Source organism: Octodon degus, unplaced genomic scaffold (genome assembly GCF_000260255.1).
Source record: "Octodon degus isolate 3935 unplaced genomic scaffold, OctDeg1.0 scaffold00079, whole genome shotgun sequence".
NCBI lineage: Eukaryota > Metazoa > Chordata > Mammalia > Rodentia > Octodontidae > Octodon > Octodon degus.
Window position 1 is genome coordinate 3,796,186 of NW_004524655.1, and position 20,681 is coordinate 3,816,866.

Consider the following 20,681-nt stretch of genomic DNA (forward strand, 5'->3'; position numbering starts at 1 on the left):
TTTTTTTGGTGGAACCGGGGATTGAACTCAGACCCTTGCACTTGCCAGGGAGGTGCTTACTCTACTGAGCCATCTCCCCGGCCCAACGTTTTGGTTTTTGACAGAGCCTACTATGTTTCTTAGAAAGTGTAGTCACAGGAAACTCAAAGATTGAGAAGCAGGATAGGACAGTGAGCAGGTCTTAACCTGAACTATGGTCAGGTCCCCCGGAGACCTGATTACACTACAGATGGAGAGGACCCTCCCCGAGGAGTTTCAGGGTCTATGGATTTGGGTGGGAGGAAGAATAATTAGCATTTATAACAAGTTCCCAGGGGACGTCCCTGTTGCTACTGCTGTGGTGGCTAAGAGCATGGACTGTGGAATCGGGGTGTCTGGGTAAGAGCTTTTCCTGCCCCTTATAAATAAAATGAGAATTTGAGCAAATCACTTGGCAAATCTACAAGGTGGGGCACACAGTAGCTCAGCCTTGTGCAACAGCTGAGTGCAAATGCTCCCTGTAGATGGGGTTGTCCTACTAAACCCATCACAAGTAAAAGTACTGCATAAGAAAAAGATGCCTGGAGCATAAGAGTGGCCTAATGGATATCAGTTAGCTGTTATCACCCACGCCTTCCCCCAACACTTATGAACCGAGGGCTTCCTTTGGATCAGGCATTGTACCAGGTGCCCAGATTATACCATGAGGAAGCCAAGGTCCCTCCCCCTTGGTGAACCTACCGTCCACTGAGGAGGCATGTGATGGATGACCGTGGCAAAGCAGACTACAATGTTACTCGGAAAGATTCCGCATTCTAAGCAAACTTGTCCCAGAGCCCCCCAGTCTTAGTGTTTGGGGACAGACCCCCAAGGTCCCATGAGACTGAAGAAATGAGGCAGATAGATCTAGGATTGCACGGAGTGCAATTTGTGGGGAGATTTACTGGGGGAAGCGTGGGCCTGAGCACCAGCAAGACCAGTTAGAGTCCCACAGTTGGGGTCACAAAGAAGGTATATGCATGAGTTAGGACAAAAGTGATTTCATTCCGACAGAAACGTATTTGCTTTATCTTACGATAACATTTGAGTCAGGTGTGTACCTGGAGCCAGGGTCCAATTGTGAAGTCCCACACACTGCTCTAACAGCTGTATCTATTTTTAGCTTGCCATTAAACTGTGAAGAAAAACACCAGCTAGAATTACTCAGGGGAAATCATGGCAGTTATAATTCAAGATGGCTGCGGTCATGTCAAGCCGTATCCATAGGGAACTGAACAGCAGGTACACAGGGAATTTTACAAGATCTTGTTCCAGTCTTGTTTGACTCTTCTAGCTTCAGGAGTCAACATTATCACATCCCTAAGGGTCCTTAGCAAATTGGGGCTCATCATGGTGATAGAATACAGCTCCAGTAATGGGATAGTCTTGCTGGCCAATCCTGCAGGTTTTATTTGAGAAGAAAAAAAAATGAAGCAAGAACAGTTTGGGGGAAGACTGTGACAGAAAGAAAAGAGTAAGTGGTAATGGGCCAGATGTCTTACATGTGTTATTTGATCCTCACATTCATCTCTGAGGAGATCTAATTGGGGGAGGACGGAAGCAACCTGGCTAAAGCTAAGTGTGGGGAGTGGCACGCTTATGATCTCAACAGCCAGTGGTCAAGTTTGCTTTGAGAGGGAGCAGAGAATAAGATCACTATCCTATCACGTGTTCCATTTAATCCCCTTCTTCTGGGTCACCAGGCAGGGGCCAGGTGCAGCCATAAGCACCATTACGTATCTGCCCTGTGTCCTACCCTGTTTCTATGGAAGTGATAGCAATGTACTTGGATGCAGCAAACACAACCACCTTGGAATCATAGTGCTGGCCCCAGGGGCAGCCTCACACCCCTCCTGGTACTTTGGTCTTCTTGCCATGTTTCTCTCTCTCTCTCTCTCTCTCTCTCTCTCTCTCTCTCTCTCTCTCTTAAAATTATATACAATCTTTTCTGAACAATACTGGGAACTGGTGTTACATCCTCAGCCCTTTTAAATTATTTTTAGCTTGAAACAGGACCTCACTAAATTGTCCAGGCTGGTCTTGAACTTTTAGTCCTCCAGCTTTAGCCTCCCAAGTAGCTAAGTGTGCCACACTATGCCTGACCCTCACTAACATTTTGATCCCAATTCCTCTCAGTAACTCAGATCACAGGGACCCTGTCTCCTGTGTTTACTAATCATCTCTTTCCAGTGTACATATAGGAATCCAACTGGGGGGTTTATTTTATTTGCTTTTAATCTGGAAAGGAAATTGGCCCTCTAAATTTTGTTGGTTGACAGTCCTAGATTCGGGGCATAGGTAGGTACATGTTCAGGGCTTTTTTCCTTCCAAGCACTTACTTCCCCTCTTCGGGATTAAAATATACTGCCTACCTTTCATCATATGGGCCTCTCTATTCAAGAAGCGCCATTGGGTTAATTGTTGTATGTTATTTTTGTTTTTTTAAAAAAGCTCTGATAGCTTTCTGTTCCTTGGCATGTATTTGAATCTTGGTGATAGCTGGGATTGGTCGTGGCCTTGAGACCTTCATTGGTGATGCCTGGCGGTTGCAGCGTGTGGTCTCTTTGGTTCTGGCTCTCTGGAAACGGTCTGCGAGAACCCGGAGCAGCCTGGAGGGGCGGAGCCGGAGGGAGGATGGCAGCAAGCGCCTCCGGTAACCTAGCAACCGGTGCTGCGCAACGACCGAGGAGCGGAACCAAGGCAGGAAGTCGGAACTACGAGGCCCAGTCTCGCGAGAGTTGCGTTTGCGCGCGAACTGTGAGTGTGGTGTTCCTGGGGTCGGTGGCGGCCGGCGGTTGGTTACACAGGTGTTTGGCAGCTACCGCTACCGCCAAGGCCCTGGTCACTTTAGTCTTCCCGCCATGGAGAGTCCAGAGTTCAAGCAGCAGGAGCAGCAGCAGCCCGCGGCGAAGATCAGGAACCTTCCCTGGTAGGAGGCTGGGCTGTCGCGCTGGGAAGGGGGTCGCGGGCAGGTGGGGCGTGTGGCGGGACCCTACCTGACTCGCCCGGCCGCCCCCGGTGAGCCGCGGCGCGTGGCCTTGACGCCCGCACCACCCCGCGCGCCGGTTTCCTGGGTCCCTGCCTTCTACTTAGAACGGGTCGGTGCCCATCCATTCCTCCCATCCCTTTTCCAAAAATGGAAAACGGCTATGACTTTCGCACCTGGTAAGGACAGCCCAAGAACCCGATCCCGTGCCTCCAAGCCAGATCGCCCTCTTGCCTCCTGCCAAAATATTCGATGCGACTGTTTGTCGAATTTTAAAGTAAAACCGTAGTAACAGTTTGTTTGTTTGTTTGTTTACTGAACGTCTTGCTATTAGATGAGCAGGCATCCTATTATTTAAACCTTTATAAGATCTAAGAAGTAGTTTCTGTTATTGTTACAGTTTTACACACAAGGAAATTGCATCTTAGGTTGAATGACTTGCTAAGGTGGAGGGCTAGAAAAAGCCTTGGATTTGAATCCAGGTAGTCTGAATTCAGAGCTTGCACTCCAAATCAACGTACTGCAACAGCTATCTCCTAGTGATGTGAGACTTTGTTGGGATTTGGCTTCATTTAGGAAAACAAGTTGTTCCTGTAACAAATTTGCTTTTGTCACGGTGAGAAAAAAAAATTTGCAGTTGGAACCATTTTGAAGTGTAGAATTAGGAACATTCAGAATGACGTGCGAGTATCCCAGAATCTAGTTCCAGTAACTTTCATCATTCCTAATGGAAACCCTGACCATAGTCATTGGCAGCCGCTTCATCTCCCTTGCTGTCTGCTCCTGGAAACCACTAGCATTCTGTTTATGGATTTGCCCATTTGGGCATTTCATGTGAATGAATCATGCACCATGAGGCCTTTTGTGTCTGGAGTCTTACATTTAGCATGTTTTCAAGGTTCATCCATGTGACAGCATGGATCAGTTCTTCTTTTCTTTTTATGGCCAAATCCTACTGCATTGTATGCATAGCCCACACTTCATCCATTCGTCTGTTAATCGATATTTGCATGTGAGTTTAGTTTCAGGTTCACTTTGAAGTAGTAGGTGTTCCTGCAGGTTGATCTGACTTTTGGCGTTTTGGGCCTGAGACTGGGCAGCGGAACAGTAGAGGAGAGCGGTCCTGTGCATTGTAGCATGTTCAGCAGCACTCTGGCACCTACCTGCAAGATGCCAGGAGCAGTTTGTGCCCAGTTCTAACAACTAAAATGTCTCCAGATACCATTGTATGTTCTTTGGAGCACAAATTCCTCCTGGACACTTGTGTGTATTCAAATTTAAAAGGTTTCTCTCTCTTCCTCTTTTAATTAGATTGTGAAAGGATTTTTTTTTACATATAAAGAAAAAATTCTTGCAGTTACGTATGTTGTAATACATTGTAAATTATATTTCAGGGTTGAAAAATATCGGCCACAGACACTGAATGATCTCATTTCCCATCAGGACATTCTGAGTACCAGTAAGCATCCGTGTGTCCACTGCTGTTACCCTAGTTGAAAGATCTCTCTGTCCTTGGTGATACTCTGTTGAGCTTTGTAGAATGTGGTTTTAAGACTTTTTATTCCTGCGTCTGCCTCTGATTAGGGCATTGCTTTGAGTTGAAGCACATTCAGCCTCACTCAAAAGCTCACATTGAATAGCTCAGTGAATTAAAGTGCCTGCAAGCAGGTGCAGGGACTGGGGGTTCAATCCCGGGACCTGCTGTGTCGGCCCTACCCCTGGGGCATGCTGAGACAGAGCCTGGGCGTGGTGGCATGGGCCTGTAATCCTAGTTCTTGGGAGGCTGTAAATAGGCGGATCACTAGTCTGATCTAGTAGTGAGACCCTCAACACCCTGTAGACCCTTCCCTAAAATACAAAAAAGAAAGAAAGAAAAGAAAAACAAAAACAAAAAGAGCTCACATTGAGTGAGGTGGCCCCAAAAACTGATGGTGTCTTTTTCTTCCTGATCATCAGTTCAGAAATTTATCAGTGAAGACCGACTGCCACACCTGCTCCTCTATGGCCCTCCAGGGACCGGAAAGACATCCACCATTCTTGCCTGTGCTAAACAGTTATACAAGGATAAAGAATTTGGCTCAATGGTCTTGGAGGTAAATAGAATTATTCTCTTTCTACAAGTAACTAAGAACCCCAGTTGCCTAACTTTTGGTCTGCCAGTTTTATTCAAGGCCCCCACTGGCAGCTGAAAAAGAAGCAGAGTTGAGCCGAGATACTTTACTTCAAATAATGGTCAGTCTTATCTGCATTGGCATGTGTCAGCCAGACAGCAGTTGAGGGGCAAGACGTTCTTTTTGCTGTTGCTAACTTAGCCAAACTGAACGTGATGGTCACTATGTACTGGACCTTCTGTTACTCACCCCACTGCATCCTTTCTCCACTCTTCACCAGCCCATCCTTACCTGGATGGCCGAGCTGTGTGGGTTAGAAGCTCCCTTACTGTCCGGCTCCTGCTTGTGTTTGGCCTGTAGGGGTACTGGCAGGGCTCAGAGAGAGTGAGAGACTAATGCCTGGATCTGCCCTGGGGGTTGGCACGGGTAGCAGTCCACGGTCTGCTCCAGGTACCTACAGAAGCTCCTTTCCTAAATCCTGGCAGGCTTGGAGCGATAATTATTGCATAGCCCTGTGCTTTGTTTTTGTTTTCCAAGATTGATTGATTGATTTGGTACAGGGTCTTGCCACACAGCTGTGACTTGTAGTGATCCTCTTGTCTCAGCTTCACCAGCATGCGAGTACAGACGTGTGCCACCACACTGAGTTTCAGTGGCTGGCACAGCATGGGGTTAGGGGAGATCAAACCCGGGTCCTTGCGCTTGCCAGGCAGGCACTTGGACTGCTGAGCTATCTCCTGGCCCAGCCCTGTGCTTTTCTAGATCTGAACTTGCTTTTTGTTTTCAGACAGGGTCTCACTATGTAATTGGGGTTGACCTTGAACTCACTGTGTAGTCCAGGCTGGCCTTGAGTTTAGGACAATCTCCTGCCCTCAGCCTCCCAAGTGCTAGGATCACAGGCATGCACCACCACACTCAGTCCTGAACTATATATTTTAAAAATTCTGTTCCTTTAATTGTCTTTAAGTTACTGCATTTAAGTATGCTATTTGTAACTTTTTATTTATTTTTGGCAGAACCGAGGTTTGAACTCAGGCTCTTGTGCTTGCCAGGAAAGCGCTTATTCTACTGAGCTATCTCCCCAGTCCCTCTATTTATAACTTGGACAGATACACTTAGATTACAAAAATCTTAAGTATTGTCTGTTGCAAGAAAAGTGATACACTTACTCTTCAGATGGGCCTAAGAACCTTCCTGCCTGTAGTGTTCTTCAGTGTATTCAGGATGTGGTAGCTTCTGTTGACCTGAGTTGTAGCAGCTAAACATAGCTAGAAGTGCTGTTCAAGGTGACCAGGCCAACTGCCTATTCCAAAATGTATGTGGATGGAGTATCTTCAAAAGCTGGGGGGGGGGGGGGGGGGGGAAAACAACCGGGGGGATAAGGGGCCCCGAAAGGGGGGGGGGGGCGCAAATAGCTCAGTGGATTAAGGCACCTGCAAGCAGGAGTGGGAGCCGGGGGTTCGTTCCCCGGGCCTGCTGTGCCGGCCCTGCCCCCAGAGCATGGCAATTGGGACTGGGCATGGTGGTGCACGCCTATAATCCCAGCTCTTGGAGGGCTGTAAACAAGTGAATCACTACAAGTCCGATCTAGTAGAGATCCTGAACACCCTGTAGACCCTTCAGTTAAAAAAAAAAAAAAAAAAAGCTCAGGCGAGGAGATAGCTTGGCAGTCTGAGCGTCTGTCTGGCAAGGACATGGGTTGGACCCCCAGTACCACGTGCTGTGCTGGCCCTGGGTGTACCGTGCCAGCTGTGAAACTGGGCATGGGGGCACACGCCTGTAATCCCAGCCCTGGGGAGGCTGAGACCAGACGATCACTACAAGTCCAAGCTGCATAATGAGACCCCGTACCAAATAAATAAGTAAAACATTAAAAAAAATTCTTTTTAAATTTGAGGGAAAGACCATTTGTCTTTCAGATGCAATGATAATTTAGTGAGCTTTGACTACAACTGTGACTTTTTTTTTTCCCTGAGTAATTATCTTGTAGCTGTCATCAGACCTGGAGAACTACTTTGCTGGATTGATGAGTAGACTAAAACTAAGAATTCAAAGATAATAAACAGTATTGTTCATTATGGCTTCTCTTTTCATGTAGCTGAATGCTTCTGACGACCGGGGGATAGATATCGTTCGAGGACCAATCCTGAGCTTTGCCAGCACAAGGACAATATTTAAGTAAGAATTAACTATATCATTTCTCTCCCTAGAGAGTATGATGTCGAGGGTGGGGGGAATAGAGTTTAATTTTTTTCATCCTCCCCATTGTCAGTTTCTAGAGGTAAAATTACAACTGTCAAAAGCTACCATGAAAAAGAAATACAGGTATAGGAATGGTGGGAAGAATGTTGTAGTGCAGAACTTGAGATAAAATAGTATCTAAGCCTACATTAACAGCACTTTTGGGAAGCATTAACTTCATTTTGATTGTTAACCAAGGGCTGATTAAGCCTAAGATGGGATGAGCTGGTTTGAATTTAAAAATAAATTGAGATCAGAAAGGATAACTAGGATAATGGTTTTTAAAGAAAAAAGGGGAAGGAGGGGAAAGGCCGGTCAAATAGCTCAGCAGATTAAAGCACCTGCAAGCAGGGGCTGGGGGTTCAATCCCCGGGCCTACTGTACCAGCCCTGCCCCCAGGGTGTGCTGAGAGGCAGTTGAGACTGAGTGGGGTGGTGTGCGCCTGTAATCCCAGCTCTTAGGAGGCTCTAAACAGGCGGATCCAAACTAGTAGTGAGACCCTGAACACCCTGTAGACCCTTTCCTAAAAAGAAAAAGAGGGGAAAGGTGAAGTGACTTGGGGATGAGTCAAGAAGCTGGAAAAAAGCAGATAATGGGACTGGAGTGCAGAGCCCAGGGTTCCATCTTCAACATTGAAACAAAAACAATGACAATAAACAACCTATGATAATAGCGTAGGTTGCAGAGGAAGGCAAGGCATCAGAGAACGTTAAGACCAGAACCTAAATTAAATCTCATCTCTCGCTAAGGGACAAAGGTGTGTAGGGCATTTCCTGTCTGTGACCACCAATGTCAGCCTTGGACAGAGTTTAGGAGAGATGGAGCTCATAGGATAGAGCCTAATGACATGAACATGGAGGTATGAGTGAGATTTGGGTAAATCTTAAGATGTGCCGTTTCTCTTCCTAGGAAAGGCTTTAAACTGGTGATCTTGGATGAAGCTGATGCCATGACTCAGGATGCCCAGAATGCCTTGAGAAGAGGTAAGCGCTGCCAAGCGCTGCACTGTGCACCTTACGGAAACTGAGGAACTGAGATGCTGACGTGCGTGCTTTCCGTTTTTCTTCCTCCTCTGGCCCAGCAGAACCTTTCTCCACATTCCTGACAACCTAGGCAAAATGTGTAGCCAAGGATTCCCCTTCGGCAGCTTAAGCACAGGGCCCTCTTGGGACTTCTGTTTTTGCTTTTGTGCAGTACTAAGGCTCAGACCCAGAGGTGCTTTACTACTGAGCTATATCCCCACCCCTTTTTCTTCATATTTTTTAATAAGGGAGGATCATGCTTAGTTGTCCAGTTAGGACCCAAATTTGCAATTCTGGCTCATCATCCCTGAGCACTGGACGGAGCTGCTGGCACTTGTACGCATGCCCGCTCACTGGTCATCTTCCTTTGCTGCAAGATTCAGTTCCAGGGTGGAGATTTACATCATTCAGTGGGAGGATATGGAAAGTCTTTTCTTTCTAAACTGTTGGATAGGCCCTGTGCCATTGGTGCCTTTAGATAGAAAGGAGTCAGGAGAAGAGTATCTGGAGTAAAGGGGCACTCTGCAAGCTGGCATTCCCTTTCTGCTTGCTAAGTGAGTGATTTGGCAGGGAGAAGAGAACCCCCTGATCCATCCATCTGATAGGATCCACTGCAGTTATTTGTGGCTTTTTTTTTTTTTAGACAGTCTCGCTGTGTAATTCCAGGCTGGCCTTGAAGTCACTGTGTAGCCCAGGGTGGCCTCAAACTTCTGACAGTCCTCCTGCCTCAGGCTCTCGAGCGCTGGGGTTACAGTAGTGCACCACCTCACTGGACTTCAGTTACAGGAGCTTAACGTGCGCCCTCATTAAGATTCTGAGGGAGTCAGCTGAGAGAGAAAGATGCTTCTTGGGAGCTCGGGAAGCAAGGAGTGGACTGCAGCAAGTGTTGAGGAGGAGGAGGGGGAGGACAGTTAACATGTCTCCTGGCCCTAGGAGCGTTGGCAGCCTCTCTTCAGCATCTTGTTCCACAGAGTGACTGTCAGTCTGGGCCGATCCCCATGCAGGAACACTGGGTCCCCGCAGGATGACGGTGGCGTTCCAAGCATCCCTCAGCTGGGGTGGTTGCTCTTGCGAGCTCAGCTTCCCAAGGCCCCTGGCAAGTCTGCACAAAGCTGTCCCCCTCCTGCCTGGAGAGCGTGAAGCGTCACCTCCTGCTGGGTAGCATTTTGCACCAAAAGGATAGGATCCTGCGCGCTGGAGCTCAGGTCCTAAGGGATGAGGCAGCAAATGCCAAAAGCAGGGCATATCAAGAAACAACAGCATTTTCTAAAATCCCACATTCATTAGTTTTGAAAGAAGAGTGGCTGGTCTCTTGTTTTGGGTACCCGTAATACCCTGTCCCCCACAGGTAGCATCTCTTGCACTTTGCACCTTACTCTGACCTCAGGAAAGTTTAGGGTTTCCATGGCCCTTGAAGAGTTGGAGTGGATTTTGACAGGAGGTGTTTTTATTTTCCTTCACCAGTGATTGAGAAGTTCACTGAGAATACCAGATTTTGCCTCATCTGTAACTATCTGTCCAAGATCATCCCAGCCTTGCAGTCTCGGTGTACGAGGTTCCGGTTCGGTCCCCTGGCTCCTGAACTCATGGTCCCCCGCCTGGAGCATGTGGTAAAAGAAGAGAAGTGAGTGTACTGGAAAGCAAGCAAGGCGAGGGCGGGGGCTGAGGAGCGTGGGCAGGGCCCTGGGATGCTGGCTGCTGCCCACGGGGAGGCAGTAGCTTTGGCAAATGACTTAGCAGAATGCCTTGCGCAGGAGGAGTGCCGGGGACTGCTGGCTGCTGTCGTTTTCTCTGGTATCTCACGGACATTCTTCCTCATAAAAGTCATTTGGTTTTTCTTGATTCCCTCCTCCTCCTCTGGAAGCTGTCCCAATTTCCTCCTACTCTTTGTCATTGGAAACTGCACACTGCCGAGTCCCTTCTGCAGATGCTGCCAGCCTTTTTAGACTAGAAGGGAGGTTCTGAGCCATTGCATTCCGAGGCATCAGATGCCGAGCAAGTAGCTTCCCCATGCGGCTGCTTATTCTGAAGGTTTCTTGGGCCCTGTGGTTACACGAGGGCTCCCCCTGGGGAACGTAAGTCACAGCTGGCTACTCAGTTAAGGATTCTTGGTCCTGAAGAAGGGTCTTCCTAGATTTGGGGTACACTGTCATTCCTAATATGTGGAACCCCTAAGAACCATAGTGATCTCTAGATAGCGTACAGTAGGAGAGTATCATATCATTGGCTCTTTCTCCTTCCCTTCACTAAAGCCTTCACCCTGCAAGGCCATCTCAGTCCCCTTGGTGACACTGCTCTCAAGGGCTTTGCAAATCCCTGTCGCATGTTTGCTTCCAGAGTTGATGTAAGTGAAGATGGAATGAAAGCACTTGTGACTCTCTCCAGCGGAGATATGCGAAGGGCTCTCAACATTTTGCAGGTTGGTCCTACTCAAGGCACTCTGCGAGTCGTTGTTACGTGTTTTTAGTACAGTGTCTCTGGGGTCTCCCTGCACAGATAGGACTCGCGGGGGTCCTCCTGCGCTGGGATTGCAGGCGCGCACCACCATGCCCAGTCTCAGTGACCATCTCAGCGCGCCCCGGGGCGGGGCTGGCACTCGCAAAACACGCCAGGGATTGATTCCCATCCCTGCGACTGCCTAAGCAGTCAACACCTTTTCAACAAAGTATCAACCTGTGATTAAGTCCAGAAATCTGGAACTGTCAGGACATCTCTCGTAAAGTTCCAGATCCCAGCCCCTTGTATTTTGATTAATTGAAAGAATCATTTGTCATTAACAAAGTAAAGGTAGGGAGGATTCTGCAGCTCTGACAGCCAGCAAAAACACACCATCCTGGCCTGTGTCATCTCACTGCTGTGGCAAGTTCTCCCTGGCCACCTGAAGCCTGGCACGTGCTGACAGCCTCTGGGATGTCCCCCTCTGTCTATATAGAGCACCAACATGGCCTTTGGGAAGGTGACTGAGGAGACTGTCTACACCTGCACAGGGCACCCGCTCAAGTCAGACATTGCCAACATTCTGGACTGGATGTTGAATCAGGACTTCACCACAGCCTACAGAAGTATCCTTTTTTTGAGTCCACCACCGTGTTACATGCCTGAGGCCTGCAGGTGGCCCCAGGAATTCATGCTGCGGCAGCACCTACACCGTGCTGGCCAAGGACCACTGGCTGCTTGTGGCTTTGGTCAGCTTGTTGGGGAAATCAGGGCTTGTAGGTGGAGTACTTGTTCTTAACACCTCCAGAGTTCTGCCTCACTGCCTTTGTCCTGTGTAAGGCTTAAAACAACTTGGCTCTCAGATGGAAGACACAATAATTTTAAAATGACCAATGTTAGCTATTATTTTGCCATGAAAGTAAAAGCTAGGAATGGTGACATGAAACTGACTGAGGAATACGTTTGACTGTATTCTTCACTAGGACATACAACTGTACCTTCTATAAAACCCTTACTGGAGACAAAATGGTTAAAAAGAAACAATCAGACCCTAATATGAAACTTGACATTCGAAACAGCTGTGCTGCAGTTAAAGCCCCTACTTTTAAATCCCTCTCCAGGGTTTGGACTTAAATTTCTCTGCGGTCTGTTTGCTCTGGAACTTGTTCCTGTGTCTTAACTGCTCCTTTCTAGATATCATGGAGTTGAAGACTCTGAAGGGGCTGGCATTACATGACATCCTGACCGAGATTCACCTGTTTGTACACAGAGGTAACCTGCACCAGTCCCCAGCTGAGAAGCTCACACTTGAGGATTAAGGGACATTAGAAAGTGAATGAGCCCCGCCCCTTTTTTTAGACAGGGTCTCAACGTGTAGTTCAGAGTGGCCTTGAACTTCAGCTATCCTGCCTCAGTCTGAGTGCTAAGATTTGAAGAGTACTACCACACTCAGCTCAAACCTTTATTCTTGAAGCAAAGAAATGAGTGAAGTAGTATAAATCTCAGCCTTGAATTTCTCTAGTAATCCTGTCTTGTTATTTAAAATTTTGTTTCATACAGGCATGGTAGGCTGAGGCAGGAGGATTGCTGTAAGTTTGAGGCCAGCCTGAACCAGAGTGAGACCCCATCTCAAAAAAAAGGGGGAGATGATCCATTTTTGTGTAAACCAAAGCAGTCCTAAGGAGACTGTCTTAAGTTCCACACCTGCTCACACCTTCCGTGTAAGGGAGGGAGGGATTCTTCTCAGTCCCCATGGCCCCCAGGAATCACCTCAGAGCCACTAAATCAGCTTCTGGGGCCAGCCAGCATCAGCGCTGTTTCCTGGGCCCCTGCACAGCTTTTTGGAGAAGCTTCTGTCTTAAGTCCCCTGCACATGGGGAGACCTTATGTCACTGAGTGTTGGGTTTTTCTGTGCAGAGCTTTTTGTATTATTTTGGTGGTACTAGGATTGAACCTAGGGCCTTTTCACTGGGTAACAGCCCCTGCCCTTTTTTTCTTTTTAACTTTGACACACTAAGTGATGCTGAGTCACTAAGTTGACTAGGTTGGACCTGAATTTGTGATGCTCCTGCCTCAGCCTCCCAGACTGCTAGGATTGTAGGCCTGCACCACCACACTCAACCCAATGGTTTTGAAGTAGTTTTAAAACTGGGACCGTGAGAACTCAGATTTCACGTTAACTAGTGAAACTACCCAGAAAAATAGTGTTGCTAGCCCTTCTATATGCTTATAATCACTTCGAAATTTGGTATATACACATGTACATGCGTACTTTTAACTGTAAGAATCAAAATAAAATGGGTTTTTAAAAAGTATGAAATCCAGATTGTCTTTACTTAAGAGGTCTGGTCTGAGGCCTCAGAAGTTCATTATTTTCTGTATTTTTTTGATAGTAGAAGTGACAGCTTTCACTCATAAGACTTTTTTTATCCCTCAGTTGACTTTCCGTCTTCAGTTCGAATTCATTTATTGACCAAAATGGCAGACATTGAGTGAGTATTTTCATTTTTTTCCTGTTGTGAGTTGTTTTCTGTTTGGTTTCAGCCTCTTATCCACATCATGCCCATGTGCTTCAATCTGGTTTGGGGCAGTAGCAAATGCAGCGTGGCTAAGGCTGTGAGTTAGGTCCAGAACACGGGAGTTAGAGCAGAGGACGGGCAGATCAGTTGCACACGGGAGGGCTCTCCAGCCCCACAGGCTGGGCCCCTCTGGGTTCCGGGGCTCTTGCATTTGTGCAGCCACTTCAGGTGGACATCCAGGTCATTTGGGGTCGACCAGCTATCCAGCTGTTAAGGGATTTTGGCACACTGAAGCATACTGAGGAAGAAGTAAACACAAAATTTTCCACTTTGCCTGGTTCAGTAAACACTGTTATTAGCCCCCACTGAAGCTGGCAGCTATCATTTAAGTAGACAGAGCATTGGCTTTCAACTAGATGTGAGCATAAGCTGCTCTGATGTACTGTCGTTGGCTTTCATGTGCACAAATTAGGTCACTTCTTAGAGCTGTACTGTCAGCATGATTTTGCTTGTGATGGCTGGGCACACAGAAGGTGGCAGATGAACTGCCACTGTCTCACTTTACCACAGGCCCCAGATACACTTCCCAGTGAAATGTTCAAAGAGAAATCTCCATTTTATTTACTCAATGCATTTTGCAGGTGAAGAAATAATCCTTAATAACAAAGTTCAGAACACTGCTGTTGATTTAAAATTTGTCTTCAGCAGTGTGAATTCAATTTCCAAATCAATATGGAAGGCAAGAAAATGTTATCAGGGGCTGGGGAGATGGCTCAGTGGAATAAGTGCTTTCCTGGCAAGTGCAAGGGCCTGAGTTCAATCCCTGGTTCCACAAAAAAGAAAAGAAAAGAAAAGAAAAGAAAAGAAAAGAAAAGAAAAGAAAAGAAAGAAAGAAAGAAAGAAAGAAAGAAAGAGAAAGAAGAAAAAAAAGAAAAGGTTAAGGGAACACATGAAAGACCTCTTGCTGTCCTGGATGTTTTCATTGATTCCCAGCCCCTCAACACTCAGCCTTTGCACTCTCCTATGCTCCAGGCTAAGGCAGTGTTCCACTCTATTTTCTTCGTGCTTTTGCTTCCTTTCAGGTACAGGCTTTCTGTTGGCACCAGTGAGAAGATTCAGCTGAGTTCCCTCATTGCCGCTTTCCAAGTCACCAGAGACCTGATTGTGGCAGAGGCCTAGATGTCCCAGGGCCCCATCAGGGACTACGGAAGCAGAGCACTCAGGCTGGGATAACACATTGCCTGGCTATGCAGTGAAGCCAGTCTGTCTCCTGTTTTGGAAAACCATTCCAAAGTACTTTATCTGTGGCTGTTCGAGTTAGGATGTACAAAACGCTGTTGACGCACAACTGCCTTACCATCTTTCATAGGCATCTATTTTCTTCCCAGATTTAAGGCTTTCACCTTTCAGTTACTTGGGTGACAGGATTTGGCTTATCTAGTTTCAGTCTGGAACATGAGATTTTAAGTCTGTTATGTATGGTTCAAATGTCTTCCAACATCTCTAAAGTTTCTAAATTTTAATTTTTGATACTGCCTTTAAACAGGTGCTAATGGATTTCTGGCCACAACTCCTAACAACAGTGAAGTCTTAAATTTTGGGGGGTTTTTTGGGGTGCTTTTTGAGATAGTGTGTTTCATAGACTGGCTCTGAACTTGGGGCAGTCTTCCTGCCTCAGCCTCCCAAGTGCTGGAATTACAAGCATGTGCCACCATATTGCTTCCTAAAATTTCTTTTGGAATTTTTAGGTGTTTTTGAGATACGGTCTCATTGTGCACGCAGTTCACTAACCTTGAGCTCACTTTGTAGCCCACGCGGGTCTTGAACTCTCCAGCAATCTTCCTGCCTCAGCCTCCAGAAAGCCGGGATTACAGGCATGTGTCACCACACCCAGCTTGTTTACTGTAAAAACTCATCGTTTTATTTCCCCTCTTAAAGACTTACCAACAGGTTCCAGATTGTAACACTATGAAAGCACTATAATAAAGAGCCATTAAATTGTGGTGACATTGTGAGCCACTGGCAATATAAATCTTTTTTAATCCAGGGAGGACATGTGAGATGTAAGCCAGAGTCTAACTGCTGGAAGGGCTGGACTTTCTCTACAAAGGTAGCAATCTTCTAGCAGTTTTGTAGCACTTACATGTTTCACAGCAAAAATAAAGCACTGGCCTGCAGGTTGTAAGACTCTTCTGTGGCGGATTAGAGATGCCTTGTCCACCTTGCATGTACAGTAAATCTTTTGGTCTGGTGGCACAGAGTATTTCCTTTAGAGACTTCCTTACAAGTGTCACGTTCTTGGGCCTCAAGTAGTTTGACTTTTTCAACTTGGTACAGAAGGATCATGAGTTTAGTAGAAACTGGACTTCAAATTTTCATCTTCCCCAGGCTGCCAACATGTAGTGTAATACCCTAGTGACAGCAGAGAGCAGCAGCAAGCCACAGCTCCTGCTGGCCACATGATTATGAGGGAAGTAACTGACACTAGGCAGTGAACTACGTCAGTGAGCTATGGGGGTCAGTCGATGTGTGAGGCACATCTGCAGCTGGGTGTTTTCAATGTACTGTGACATTAGTGGGATGGAGCCCTGTATGTAGCAGCACGTGTGCACCATCAGGTAAAAGTAGGGCTGTGGGCATGGCTCAGGGCACTTGCCTCGCAAGAGGCCATGGGTTCTGTTCTCAGCATCATGTAAGTAAGCAGGAGTCAGTTATTTCCTCCACCATAGAGAAGTCACTACCAAGGATACCAGTAGAGTTTGAATCAGCTGGCCAAGTACAGCCTCAGAGTAGCCACCAAGAGCCTCAGCCGCTGCTATAGGTATTCCCTTAAGGTAACCAACACTGAAAAGATAAACAGAAAACGATAAAGTTGATCAACTGTTCCCAGTCTCCCACTGAACTACCTGTTTCAAAAGGTGTTTATTTTTTTAAGGAAAAAAATGAAACGAAGGTAAAAGCTTTTTTTCTTCCTTCAATGAATGCCTCATTTTGAATGTGTTCATCAAGCAACAGAAGGTAGAGGCCATTCCTCTATCCTCCACAAGTAGTATGTTGCACTGCCTCCATAAAGCATTAAGAAAGCCAAAGAATAAGATGTTGCATTTCTTTTAAAATAATTTAAAATATATTAAATTTTCCTAAGGCAGATTTTTGTCTGGATGAGGTGTCTTAACCACATGCCACTGAAGGAGAACAGGACTTTTAAGAAGCTATTTCTGTTTAGGTGTAGAGTTGAGACTGGCTGATGAGTCCAATGAGGTCAAGCAGCACAGAAAGACATGTAGGAATACAAGCGGAAGTGACGACAGCAGCAGTTCTTCACACAGCTGAGACGCATCTTTACAACTGGTCCATTTAAGTATTCTGGTCTTTTGCTACCATTGAGAAAAACACAGTTGTACCTTAATACAGTATCTGTGAAAAACACAAATAAATATGATGCTAATAAATGGCCAACAACTGACAACTTGGTAGCCATTTGAACAGTCATGCAGTTTAGAAGTAAATCCTCATATAATCTGACATACAAGTTTGTCACCTGCACATGCACACCACCGCTTAACAATAAAAACAGCCAATAATAGTGTCTATCGGTCAGGAGCACACAACCTGTTTCACTTGTGACTCAATGAACATCTTATACGAAAAGGCGCCTTGGAAATTTGATCCTACAGAGGGGAGTTCAAGGGCAACCCCTGCCAACCTGGAAGCTCCCCTGACCACAGCAGGAAGGAGGGAGCTTTAGATCATGCTACAGCTGCACCAAATGGGTGACAGGTACGCTACATGGCAGCCACTCCAGCTGAAGGAGTGCAAGCTTTGCCACCACTGAAGAGGCTCTGGCAGCCTGCTTGCTTTGTCATCAGAACAGCCTCTGAATCTGAACAACTAGAAGTTCAACATCTGCCGTTTACAAGTGGACTGAAGATTTAAGGTAAGGCTGTCACAGCTCAAGAGGAATGTCCTCTGAAATGGCCTTGCATGTGCCATGGAGGAAAAGGCCCACGGTGAGTCCACTGCTCTCTAGCTTGCTACATTCTATTCACAATCCCAAAGAAATTCTGTTCCAATTCGAGCATATCTTTGGCTCATTCTTCCAATTTCTTCCTTTGCCAAGAGGATTTATTCTGCCACAGAGAAAAGATGTGTAGCGTTGCTTAAAAAGTCCTATACGTGAGGAACTCTTTCATTTTCTTGGGGATTGGCAGTGCTAGGACTTGGTAGGTGGTCAGGAAACTTCGAAGGGCTTTCCGGCATAAGTGCTTCAATGAGGACAGAACTCTGGGGGCAGTCCAGAACTGGACGTGGCCATCTCTTGTCCTGAAATAAAAGCAACCAGCACAGTAAGGGTGACCCTAGAAGTTTACATTTTCTTACAATGAATAGTGATTTCTTTTATTCTTGGACAGTGATTTGACCAAAAGGTGAACTGCAACTCAAACTGGGAACAGATTAAAAAGTGTGTTGATAGTTGGGTGTGGTGGCATCCAGCTCAGCATTTGGGAGGCTGAGGCAGGAGGACTGCTCCAAGTTTGAGGCCAGCTGGGAGCTACATAGTTCAAAACCAATCTGAACTATATAGTGAAACCCTGTTGATAAAAATAAAAGGCATGCTAATACATAAAAAATGCTGACAGGATAAGAACTGAAGATGTTAGCTAGACATGGTAGCTCACACTAATCTCAGCCCTCTGGGAAGATTTCAAATTCAAGCCTGAGCAACTTAGACGCTATCTCAAAAATCAAAAGTTAAAAGGCTGGGGATATAGCTCAGTATGAAAACCTAAATTCAATCCCCAGTATAAAAACAAAGCCAAAGATGTAGCATATGCCTGTGGTCTCAGCTATTGAAGGGACTGAGGCAAGAGAATCTCCTAAGCCCAAGTTTAAATTCATCCTAGGCAACAGCAAGACTGTCACAAAATAAACAACCCACCTCAAGACACCTGCTCCCACTAGCATCTGTCAGCACAGCCCTTTCTGCACAGGAGTGCAAAGGAAGAAGGCGGCCACTACTGAACTATGGGTGTTACCTGTAAGGCTGCCACAGCTAGAAGTAAATGGTTTCCCATATAAATTTTCTTTTTTGTCTTTGAGACAAGGTCTCTTTATACAGTTCAGGCTGCACTTAAGCTCACTTTGTAGTCTAGGCTGGTCTCCAACTTGTAATGATCCTCCTGCCTGAGCCTCCCAAATGCTGGGATTACAGGTATTGTACCACCTGGCCCAGCACCACCTACATAAATTCTCTTAATTTATACTCCCATATTGACCTGGCCCACTAGGTGGCAAGAACAATGGGCTTTTCATCATACCTATGTTAAGTATCAAGAGTAAGCAATACAATGGCAGAACAGAATATTTAATTTTTTTGTACAGGGTCTCACACAGCTCACTCCTGTTTTCGGCCTCCCCAGCACTGGGATTACAGGCATGTGCCACCATACCCACTCTTGGTGGCCAACTCTGGATTGAACTGTGGTCCCTGCATGCTTAATCCACTGAACTATCTCACCAGCCCTCAGACTATTTAAATCCTCAATAATGGATTTCATTTAAGGGTTTGTCACAGCAATGGAATTCTAGATGTTTCTTCCCTTATAAAAAAACTACATGGTATGCCTAGCAGAACTGCTGTATCTGTTCAGCTAAGAGATACATACCCTGTGGCAATAACTCCACCATGTGGAAAAAATGTGCAGCAAAGACCATTGGTCATAGGAGCAAATGCAATCGGAGCCTTCAGTTCCAGGGCCCAGATTCTGAGGAGCCTGCACAAAAGACAGACACAGTCACACCTTAGCTGTCTAAGACCCGACTGAGAGGGGAATACCACAATGCTACCGTCACCTACTCTGAGGCCTCCCAAAGAGACCTCTGGTTACCTGTCATCTGCCACTGTAGCAAGGTACAAGCCTTCGGGAGAGAAGCACACAGATCTCAGTGAGCTCATGTGGACATCGCTGTCATCCATGGTAGGGTCGAGCTGAGTGTGGCTGCAGGGAAAAAAAAAAACCAGGCCAGTAGGCTAGAGTGAGGGCCACTCTCCCTCTGCACCCTCACCTGAGGCAGGAGCCCAAACTACTGTGGCTAGTGCCCTGGATGAGAAAAATGGGCCCCTCAGAAGGCTCCAAGTGTCTAGAGAGGGCTGGAGGATTAATGGCACTTCCTTGTGCTAATTTCCTTATGCAAAGTAGGTCAGTCTGCATCTTAATGCCACAGTACAAACAGAAAGCCTTTTTTAGGCTGAGATACATGATAATTATAGGACTACCTATTTGTTTCATCAAACAAGAGACAAAAGCAAAAAGTAGACCAAGTCTGTGAGACAACGAAAATTCAGATTAGAAATGAGTTTCCACCAGAGGATTGTTCTGAAGTTGGTACTACAGTTATTACTAAATGGAAATAAAGAGTCACTCTGAGGTTTCATAACATGAACCCAAAGAGGTACAGAGAGCTTCCTAAAGCAGAAGACATGAGGACACTTGGGTCTGATTTACAGAGCAAAGTGACATGGAAGCAATGACTGCTTTTAGAAGCAGGCCATCCCCTCCCCTGTCCCAGACTTCCAGGAAGTAGCAGCAGAAATTCAATCCTTACTGAAGCGATCTCAGCCTTTCACCAGTGTAGGGGTCCCACATAATCACATTGGTGTCATAAGAAGCCGTGACAAGCAGGGCAGAGTCAGGGGAGAAGTCACAAGACACAACACTGCTTTGGTGGCCCTCTAACTTCCGGATTAAGGTGTAGGACCTCATGCTCCATAGAAAGACCTGTGGAGAGAGTAACAGGTGCCCGGTGAGAAACAGGAACAGAGAGCTCGTGGCACAAAACAGCAGTGCAAGGCACTACACTCCCTTCCTTGAGACGTACTGCCAGGTAAAATTACATTCTTTGCAGCATTTCCAGAACCTACCATATAGGCTGAAGTAAAACACTGGCTCTGAATTCTCCAGCCACTTTCTGAAAATGTTTTGTTTAAGAGAGAATAAAGCAGGCCAACTTTAAGAAGGCTGCCAGCTAAAATGATCTACTGAGGCTTTTACACTGTTTAAAAATAGGGTAGAATATGTTCGGAAAATAGGCAAAGTGAAATCCTGTTACACTTGAAGCCAAAAACAAAGAGCAGAAGGAACTTCAGAGCCACACCACACCTGTGTGCAGCATCCAGAACTCGATCCAGGCTCTAAAGCTCACCTAGCTCATCATTTACCTTTCTGGGAATGATTTAAAGTAGGATTTCATTTTCTCTCCTTTAAGAAAATGCTGTCTCGGGGCCGGGGAGATAGCTCAGCAGAATAAGCACTTGCCTGGCAAGCACAAGGGCCTGAGTTCAGTTCAG

General features: G+C 46.3%; 2 protein-coding genes and 1 pseudogene across 4 annotated transcripts in view; 2 read left to right on the plus strand and 1 right to left on the minus strand.

The window, feature by feature from the left end:
- The window catches only part of LOC101568704, a 279,180-nt pseudogene that overhangs the window by 15,032 nt on the left and 243,467 nt on the right, over window positions 1-20,681 (plus strand).
- Window positions 2,774-16,264, plus strand: Rfc5 (replication factor C subunit 5). 2 transcript variants are annotated; one of them, XM_004636234.2, is made up of 11 exons: window positions 2,774-2,947; window positions 4,399-4,463; window positions 4,961-5,097; window positions 7,214-7,293; window positions 8,266-8,339; window positions 9,843-10,002; window positions 10,716-10,797; window positions 11,311-11,440; window positions 12,009-12,086; window positions 13,252-13,306; window positions 14,416-16,264. In XM_004636234.2, the coding sequence occupies exons 1-11, from the start codon at window positions 2,880-2,882 to the stop codon at window positions 14,510-14,512; spliced, it is 1,026 nt and encodes a 341-aa protein (XP_004636291.1). In that variant the 5' UTR covers window positions 2,774-2,879; the 3' UTR covers window positions 14,513-16,264. The 2 variants fall into 2 exon arrangements, with proteins under 2 accessions (XP_004636291.1, XP_023576764.1); XM_023720996.1 differs by lacking the exon at window positions 4,399-4,463 and having other exon boundaries at window positions 2,870-2,947.
- The window catches only part of Wsb2 (WD repeat and SOCS box containing 2), a 20,675-nt gene continuing 16,207 nt past the window's right edge, over window positions 16,214-20,681 (minus strand). For both annotated transcript variants that reach the window (XM_023720995.1, XM_004636233.2), the window contains exons 6-9: window positions 19,940-20,112; window positions 19,222-19,332; window positions 19,000-19,107; window positions 16,214-17,656 (exon numbers count right to left, since the gene is read on the minus strand). In XM_023720995.1, the coding sequence (XP_023576763.1) occupies window positions 17,494-17,656; window positions 19,000-19,107; window positions 19,222-19,332; window positions 19,940-20,112 (555 nt within the window). In that variant the 3' untranslated portion in view covers window positions 16,214-17,493. The remainder of the gene's footprint in view (window positions 17,657-18,999; window positions 19,108-19,221; window positions 19,333-19,939; window positions 20,113-20,681) is intronic.

Bases quoted from the DNA above. Each gene is read 5' to 3' on its own strand.
- Rfc5 (XM_004636234.2), top strand. From the start codon at position 2,880: ATGGAGAGTCCAGAGTTCAAGCAGCAGGAGCAGCAGCAGCCCGCGGCG. The intron at 8,340-9,842 runs GTAAGCGCTGCC...TTCCTTCACCAG, and splicing joins CCAGAATGCCTTGAGAAGAG to TGATTGAGAAGTTCACTGAG. The intron at 10,003-10,715 runs GTGAGTGTACTG...GTTTGCTTCCAG, and splicing joins CATGTGGTAAAAGAAGAGAA to AGTTGATGTAAGTGAAGATG.